This window comes from Sinocyclocheilus anshuiensis, unplaced genomic scaffold (genome assembly GCF_001515605.1).
Source record: "Sinocyclocheilus anshuiensis isolate Anshui unplaced genomic scaffold, SAMN03320099.WGS_v1.1 scaffold586, whole genome shotgun sequence".
Taxonomy (NCBI): Eukaryota; Metazoa; Chordata; class Actinopteri; order Cypriniformes; family Cyprinidae; genus Sinocyclocheilus; species Sinocyclocheilus anshuiensis.
The window spans coordinates 187,751-197,099 of record NW_015544146.1 but is presented as its reverse complement, the minus strand read 5'-3'; the positions used below and the strand labels follow the sequence as shown (position 1 = coordinate 197,099).

At 35.9% G+C, this 9,349-nt stretch overlaps 2 protein-coding genes across 4 annotated transcripts in view; both read right to left on the bottom strand.

Annotated features, from left to right (window-relative positions):
• Window positions 1-2,813, bottom strand: part of LOC107695156 (protein AATF-like) — a 12,498-nt gene extending 9,685 nt beyond the window's left edge. The window contains exons 1-4 of one of the 3 annotated variants that reach the window (XM_016494964.1): window positions 2,678-2,813; window positions 1,788-1,955; window positions 1,219-1,614; window positions 942-1,079 (exon numbers count right to left, since the gene is read on the bottom strand). In XM_016494964.1, the coding sequence (XP_016350450.1) occupies window positions 942-1,079; window positions 1,219-1,614; window positions 1,788-1,955; window positions 2,678-2,762 (787 nt within the window). In that variant the 5' untranslated portion in view covers window positions 2,763-2,813. The remainder of the gene's footprint in view (window positions 1-941; window positions 1,080-1,218; window positions 1,615-1,787; window positions 1,956-2,677) is intronic. The other 2 variants (XM_016494965.1, XM_016494967.1) reach the window with 2 other exon arrangements.
• Window positions 2,814-4,987: 2,174 nt separating this feature from the next.
• Window positions 4,988-9,349, bottom strand: part of LOC107695154 (LIM/homeobox protein Lhx1-like) — a 5,275-nt gene continuing 913 nt past the window's right edge. The window contains exons 2-5 of the mRNA XM_016494962.1: window positions 7,788-8,011; window positions 7,265-7,539; window positions 6,145-6,310; window positions 4,988-5,361 (exon numbers count right to left, since the gene is read on the bottom strand). Of these exons, the coding sequence (XP_016350448.1) occupies window positions 4,988-5,361; window positions 6,145-6,310; window positions 7,265-7,539; window positions 7,788-8,011 (1,039 nt within the window). The remainder of the gene's footprint in view (window positions 5,362-6,144; window positions 6,311-7,264; window positions 7,540-7,787; window positions 8,012-9,349) is intronic.

Genomic DNA, 9,349 nt, shown 5'->3' with positions numbered 1-9,349 from the left:
CGATCAGTATAACTATAACGATCAGTAGCCTATACTAAACATCGCACATCCTGCGATGTGACTATCGCGGATGCATACATCACGATATCGATGCTGAAACGATATATCGTGCAGCCCTACTTTTGAGGCATCTTTAGGAGAACACTGGCATATACACTATCATTCAAAAGTTTAGGGTCGGTAAGATTTTTTTTTTAAAGTCTCCTATGTAAACAATGGCTGCATCTATTTAATCAAAAATACAGTAAAAACATTATTATTGTGAAATATTACAATTTATAATAATTTTTCTGTTGTAACAAATTTTAAGAAGTAAAATACTGATTTTTTTTTTACTGTGAATTTTCAGCCGCCATTACTCTAGTCTTCTGTGTCTTCAGAAGTCATTTTAATATGCTCATTTTCATATAACCAATGGTGAAAACAGTAAGTGCTGCTTACTATTTTTGTAGAAACTGTCATACATTTGTGGATAAAGAACATCATTTATTTGAAATATAATTATATATAACATTTTTCATGTTTTTACTATCATTTTTTGATGCGTCTTCATTTAATGCATGTCATTTAATGCATCTTTGCTCAATAAAAAGTCTTTAAAAAATATCTGACTGACCCCAAACTTTAATAGTCATTCTTTGACTTTATTGATCACAACTTACACCATCTTCCAAACTCTGAGCAACTTCATGGTCAGAAGTAGGAAATATAAAGTATTAATAATTATACGTGACTTTGGAACACAACATTCCTACAGATAATAACAAACATCAAAACAGGAAATAACAAGTTGTAGCTAAAAGCTGACCCATGTTCTGTGAAATTCTCACATATTGATATGTGCAATTACCAAGGTTCAGTTAGGATTAGTGGATGAGTAGAAAAACATGACTCTTTTTAACTTACTGTTAAATGGTGGGTAAAACGGTAAATTCACCTACTATTTTTTAAAGCTTCAGCATATTCAGCCCCTCCCCTGCTCTTGAACTCTGGGAATGTCTGTGGCTGTGGAAGCTGATTGGCCATCACAAGAGCTTTCTGTATTTTGATTCGTCTTTCAAGCATTAGGTCCCAAAGTGCTGTGGAGATTTGACAGTGTAAAATACAGATTTTTGGTAGTTTCTATTTTCTTTTAATAGATAACTATAAATGTATTCTTGATATTTATTCAATTATTTATTGTAGAGCACATATGTGAATGTGTGCAAATATCCATACCGAGCTGATTTTTCACTGCTTTCCCTTTTTCAACCTCTTCATCAACTTTCTCTTTAGAGAAGGTCCTTAGGGCTGTTTCCTCCTCTTCATCTTCCTCAGAGCCTTCTTCACTCTCTCCTTCACTGGCAGCTGATTCCTCTTCTTCATCATTATCTCCCAGATCATCCATTCCCTCTGTGAGTTTCATAAAGTCTGTGACCTTCATTTTAGAGACTAAGCTGGACATGTGTGAGCTATCATCTCCATTGAGATCCTCCTCGTCATCGCCTTGTTCTTCTTCATCCTCATCATCTTCCTCGTCATCATTGTCGTCTTCATCCTCCTCCTCATCATCACCTTTGATGCACTCCATGTACTTGTCCAGCATTCCATTTTCTTCATCATCATCATCATCTGCTGAAAATGTTCATATAGATGTTAGTTCATTCTTAATGCAGACAGCTATAAGCAAGTTACTAGTTAGCGGATTATTTGAAAAGTGTATAAAATGTACAGTTTTCAAAACATCACCCTTTTTGTTCAACCGGTTCGTCATTATTGTTTTTCAACAATCAGACACTTCACCTCACCTGATCCATCCAACTCTTTCTGTAGATCTTTTCTGGTTGTTGCCTTGCCACGATATCGACGATCACCATCAGCCAGAATTGCAGCAGAGCGCATCCGCAGATGGCCAGATAAAAGTTCATCGTCATCACCACCTTCATCAAACTTCTCTATGACTTTAGCTTTCGTCTCTGCAGTTCACAAAAATTATGCAGCTGTTTAGGTATGCTAAGTACACATGGGCAATTACAGTCATACAATCACGTAATCATATCAACAGTCAATGATTCATATGTTATACATGAAACCAGCATGTATAATAAAGATTTTGACCATATCACCAGACAATTACAATGTCTATACCATAAACAATGAATAAAATGTATGACTTTCACAGTTGTTGTAACAATACTGTAATTATCAACAGGCCTTGCTCTAATACATAATATTATTCTTCTACATAACGTGGTAGTATTATAATGGTACAGTGACCGTATCATATACTGAATGACTGCCATATTCATATCCTCCTGTACTATAGTATTTACATCATACTTCAAAGAATAACATGGTACTACCACAGCACACAACATACACATATAAGTACCATTGTATTGTACCACTGGTGCATTCTTTTAGTGGAAGCTTAAAAAAGTATACAAGTAAAAAACAGAAAATAGCCTATTGTTTGAAAATAAAAGAACATGCATCATTGTTGCTATTATGACAATCATGGGTATTAGTAACTTATATTAAATGCCATGATTCACTGGTCTTAATGAGTGTGAAGTAAAGCTGTTTCTCAGTAAGTTACAGTCAGGCATGCAGTCACATCGTGCTTACACTGGATGTGCAGATTTTCTATTATAATAACGCTAAAACGCTTTACAGCGCATTCAATAAACTGATATACCTTCATTTTGGTCGTCCTCGGGATCCAGGAAGCTTGGTAAAGGATTTAACAGATCCTCGAGCTGCTGTGATATGGAAGCTGCCATGTCTGCCCCACGCTGTTACTCTCCCGTGACATCATCAGAGCGCGCCGCGTAACGTGTGTAGAAATGCAATGCTCAGTACTAGTTCGATTGTCTTTTCTCATCGAATATCTTTAATAGAGTGATGAAGGTTAAAGGGGTCATATGATGCTATTTTAAAGATCATTATTTTGTGTATTTGGTGTAACAGAATATGTTGACATGCTTTAATGTTAAAAAAAAAAACATTATTTTTCAGTTACTGTACATTATTGTAGGTCCTCTATGCCCCGCAAATTCGAACATCTGGTTTGTGCTGTTCTGTTGTAAATAAATCTTAACCAATGATTCCTAATTGCATCTACTTCCGGAAGGCCAAATAAAGTGCTTTTGCTTTCGCACTGAAACACACAGTGTCTCCCCGACATGGCTGCATCAACACTACTGCTGTTCCTGAAACCACGCCTTCTTTCTTTGCGTGCACATTTGGGCGGCATTATGCTAATATTTCCACATCTTGATGTAGATATGTGGGGGCGTGTTAGAACGAGCCGTTTTAGGTAGGCGTGGTTGACTCTTAACTTTTATAAAGAATATCTCTTTGGATTTGAGACTTTAGTCTTTGCAACTTTACAGATCTTCTTTATGCACCAAGAGCTTGTAACACTCTAAAGAGAAAGGAAAAATTGAAATCGCATCATATGACCCCTTTAAGTGAATTCAACCGCACATTTTTATTGTTTTGATAAATTTAGCAGATGGCGTGATCAAACTGTGGGTCTGGAGAAGAGAAGCAAGATACGTTTTTTTCTTAGTTGATGTTCTTTTTTTATCACCTTTATGAACAGAGACTACAGTATGAAACTCTATTTATATAAAAAAAAATTAAAAAAAATAAAAACCATGAGCCTAAAGGAAACGTGATGTAAGGTTAGATGATATATAATAAAATTCAACATTTTAAAGAGTGCAGTTTTTATGTTGTCTGTTTGTACTCTGCATAGTTGTTTCATTTTACTTTGAAATGTACAATATATTCTTCTGACACATTGACGTGTTTATAAAGTAATTACTAGATAATTGTGTAAACGTCATTATTATATAAATTGCAAATTGTATTATGTCCGGAATATAACTTGAAATTTTTAGTTTTATGAACGTTCTCAGCTTTTTTCTTTGTTACATCATTATTTTTGTATTGTTACATTTTGCATCGAGGACCTCCTAACACTGACATTTATCAAGTCCTCAAATAGAGGACTGGCTAAGAATGCCTCGATGCCCTCTCTGTGTTTTCTCCAGAGACTCCCTGCTGGGTGTTTTTTATGTTTCAGTTTTATTACAGATTATAAAATTCCACACTGTAGGATTATCAGATAGCCCTAATTCAGAGACTAATGCATATGAGCCGATTTCAGTAGAGTTGTTTTCAAAAAAACAAATGCAATTGATGTATTTGTGCTTCATTTGTCAACATGTATTTATGGTTTTGTTTAGTGTATTCTTCGTGTAAACACAATATCATACAAACTAGTACAGTGAATCACAACTCAAATATAAACTGAATTCATACAAAATTTTGGTTTCTTGCTTGAAGAAAAAGTTTGTGTCAGTATCAAGAGGGTTTTTTAAGTCATTGTTGATATTTAAACCCCTGAAGAAAATATACGTAAACAATTGACTGCTCTCTGTCCACTGACCATATGAAATCATTTTTAGAAGGTAGACTTTGTCTTATGATTCTAGTCATATTTCATTTCAAATAAAGGGTTTGTCTGAACAATTTTAAGTTTCCCTTTTAAAGGCAAACGCTCTGAGATTTGGTGGAACTCATAATGAAAACGTCACTCCACCACATGGAGAGCAGAGAAAGATTTTGGTGTGAGATTTCAAAAGTGTCATTATGGCAAAGCCTTGAAAGGCAAAGAGGTCTGAGTCATCAGATTATGATACCCATGTGAACAGACACACCAAGTGTTGTAAATATAAACATTCTGTTTCAACTTTTCTTATACCGTCGTTGTCTATAGCACAGCTATAAGGTCTGCCGACCCATATTTGACATTCCACTTTCAAAATACACAAATGCTGCTTAAATAGATAAATACATTAAATAAATAGGTAAACAAATGAACAAATAAATAGACGATTATGTCAATAAATTAACTAAATAGAAATATTGTTGCTATAAAATCACACATGAACAGTACATATCCACATCTTTGTGTCCTGAATTAGTCTGTTGTTTGCTACCAAACTGTGCCCTCATTCATCTCTGAGGACAGTTGATTGCTGTATCCGTTGCCACTGAGAGAGTTCAGGGATGTGAAGGGTGGAGTGGAGTCACACATGTCAGTGGAGATACTGTGGATGGAGGCGGGTGCGCTGGGCTCTGGGCTGGGGGAGTCCCCTGGGTGATGCGATATCATCTCACTGAAGCATTGTGTCTCATTGGAGGGGTGGTGTGCTCCGTGATGGTGGTCCGTGCTCCCTAGAGGGGTTCCAGCTGGCCCAGAGGAGGGCATGAATCCTAGATCACCTGGAGTCTGGGCTTGGTAGGATGGCGGACCTTGAGGGAAGTAGTCGTAGTTTGACCCCGGGCCATAGTATTCACCTTGATAGTCTGTAAAATAAAATGAGAGTGTCATGAAATTTAATAATTGTCCCATCCTATCACACTTCCACACATAGGTAAATTCCAGTAACTCCCCATTTGTCAAGAGAAATCAGTTCAATGTTGATGTAATTACTGTGTTTTGAATTTGTAGGGCTGTACGGGTGAAAACGAATCATTGAACATCAATACATTAGGACTGCTTAATATTTGTATGTATTTTCATATTTCTATTAATAGAACATTAAATCTTATTTTTTGATGTGTTTTGTGCAACACATGTAAGCTTGCTTGCTTATTTATTTATTTTTGTCTTTTGTAAACATGGAAACATTAATTGTTGAATATATTGTTTTAAATATATATGATAATATATGTATGATCAGCCTTAAATCTTAATCGTTTTTTTTAAATATGTATTTTGTGCAACACGTATATGCATTTATATACATACTTGCATACATATATTTACATGTGTTGCACAAAATGCATAATACGTACATTAAATTATAAAAAAATATATATATATATATATATATATATATATATATATATATAAACTGCATAAATGATCAGCCATAAGTCTTTTGTTTGTTTGTTGTAACTTGTGTATGGAAACATAGCATGGAAACATAAACAATTGTGCAGACAATTGCTTATTTAAATTAAATGTTATTTAGAGATATTGTAACTTTCAATTTATGCGGCAAGCAGATTCCAAAAATGCTATATTTTAGTATACCATTCAGTTATGATTCATTTTTTTCTGATTAATATTCATGATGAACTGACCACCATAAAAAGAGAAAGTGCCATTGGCCATGAGCTCTCCAGGTTCCATGCGATCGCCCAGCGCTCTCATTCTCCTCGGACTGCGGAAGAACATGTGTCTCCTGGAGCCCAGCGCGCTCAGCTGCTTCATGCGCCTCTCTTTAGAGCGTCGATTCTGAAACCACACCTGCACAGCAGAAAATACACCAACGCGATGGGACATTCATTTCCAGATTAATAATCCCCGATAAAGATTATTTAGAGCAACGTTGTCGTTTGACAGCACCTGGGAAACCTAAAAAATCACACTTTTAACTCTAGTAGGCGGGCATATAGATAGCCTATATCGCTATAATCCATGAAACAATACGTCAAATTAAAATACAGTTGCCCAAATCACTTATTCCTGCCACTGTGCCACATAATTCTCTCCATTTAGTACTTAAAATCCCAGTAGTCAAAATAGTAGGCAATTCATTGGGTCTTTTTGTAAAGACGTTATATACAGGGCACATATTTGCATCATTATCTAGTGGACTAGGCCTAATTCTACACAATTTTAAAATATATGGTCATTGCAGTTATTATCACTAGGCAATTAATGTAGGCTACTTGTTTCAGGCTGTTCCAAACTCAAAAGTTGTAGTAAATACTGGCATTAAACGAATGGTTCCGACTCTAAAATCTGATTGGATGAGTCGCGGACGACGCCGTAAAATAGCCATCGCACACGTGACCACGCATAAAATGCATTCTATGCGCCAAGTTGCATGGGCACCGTAAAAAGGCGTAGAGTTTAAGGTAATGCACTTGAAGAGACTGCCATATATTCTACATATTACTTATATTTAAGCATCTGTTTATGGGTGCTTTTTATAATATTGCTCTGTCCGCGGGTTAATTAAAAACTATTGGGAACTTGAGGCCGCACGTCAAATGTTTTATCAGGTAAATCATGTGCTAACGTCTAAATTAACTGGTTTTATTCAAATAACAAATAGGCCTACATCGGTTACACGAACGAAAATATTTTATGACTACCTACATCAAGTAAAATAGCCTAAATAAGCAATTATTTGACCACGGGAGTGTTCAGGCACAACGCGAAGCGCTATACTTTTATAGATTTTTGCATACTTGCCTGAATTACTCTCATACTAAGGCCTGTCTCCTGCGCCAGCTGCTCTCGTATGTGTCTGGTAGGTTTAGGGGTCGCGACGAAAGCAGCTTTCAGAATCTCCAGCTGCTTGGCTTTGATAGTAGTGCGCGGCCCGCGACGCTTGCCACCCAGATTCTGCTCGTCGTTTTCGTTGTTGCAGACCTCCTTGTCCGACATGTGTCCAGTCTCAGAGTCTTTATAATCGTCCTGGGGGTCTTGAGATTCTGGAGATAAGCTCGGGTCACTGCACGTAGTAACTGTAAAAAGCACAGATGTAAAACGTTTAGTCATGCCATATCTTTCACCTCACATATTATCTTTCAACATGTGCAACACATTCGAAGACAACATGGTATCAGATTATTACAATAACAATATAGTCTAGCATTTATTTATTAAAACTGCATAGCGTACAGAATCAGCAGACCATGTGAAAAAAAAAATCGTGCAAATTGAGCTATATGTTTATCTCGTAGATAGGCCTTCAATGCCCAAAATGACTCACTTGACGGAAGCTTTGTGTCTTTTCCGAGGCTGTTATTGATGTAATCCTCCTTGCAGACAAATTTTTGTTCATCTAGAATGTACAGTTCTTCGCCAGTGGAAAGCTGTTTATTGCACATGATGCAGGTGAAACAGTTCAGGTGAAAGACTTTGCTTCGCGCTTTCCGAACTAGATCACTGGGCGAGATTCCCTGCGCGCAGCCTCCGCATTTAGTGCCATAACGTCTGCCCAGAATAACAGAGACATGAATTAGAATAGTCAAAAAATCACAAACAGACACGTAATTGTAATAGGCTAGTTTTTTTTTTTTAATAGCCTGCGAGGAAGATTGTTGGCGCTGCAGCTGGTTCGTTCATGATGTCTTTTCATGAAAAGTAGGTTATTTATTTTATTTATTTATTTGCAAAATTTCTAATTTAATTCCAAATGTCACAATAAGTTTATTACATGCATATATACAGGTCTACACTTTAATTTGCAGTTTTCAAAAAAGCTGGCAGTTGTGATTACCAGAACCTTGCCATAAAGATACAGTGAGCTATTGAAATCTTTATGCAGTATATACTGCAAAATGTACTGATAATTACACAGGGGTACAACGGAAAACCTTATTATGGCTATTAGTTGATCAAATTGGCCTCTCGAACAGGTAAATAATAAAGACAGAGCACAATAATAGGCTATAAGAGAAAAGTACAAGGGTACCACACGACACTTAAATATTGCAATAAACATTAACAACACAACATGCAATGTAAAACATTACAAGGCATAAAGCTGATAACAAAAATAAGAATAATCTGTTTCAAATAAAATCCAAACAAATGTAGTGGGAACGATATTTTAACCATAAATTAAAGACGACTCTTTATTAATAATTTTAACAATATTTTGCTGTATATTGTTATGTTAAATATAACAAATTATATTTGTAATTTTTTTTAAATAGTTCATACTTTCACATCTAAAACATTTTACAATATTTTATAAACAAACTACACAGAGTTCTTTAGAATAGTATTATATAGCTATATGGTAATTTAAGTTAAACCATTAACATGCACTTCATATTTTACTTTTTTTTTTTTTGGTTCTGTTAAAATTTAATTTAATACATTTTATAGCATGCTTTTTCCACCCCAAAGATTCATGAACTTCTGTAGTCTACAGAATTCTTCTCTTTATATTTGTTCAGCATAGAGTTGCTGATATGTTCAGCATTGCTTTGACAGAATGTATTAACAGAATATCCTCTTCCAAACTTCACAAGCGACAATATACATTCTTTTGTCTCTGCTCGCGCATGTGAATGCAGTTCACTGAAATGGTTATCAAATGCGTGCTGACTAGATGTCTGTGGCTTTCCTCTCGAGCTCATTCATTATTCAAATCCACTTATCGCATCTTTGCTCGCGCTCTTGCAAACAAACGTGTGCTACGAAAGATTGAGGCGAGGCAGGGCACACATCCGTCAGGTGCTGCTGTAAATCTCATCCCCTGCCAGCCTGACACTCATACCTTGTAAACAAAGAGAACAGTTTTAGTCTGTCAGGTAACAAGTT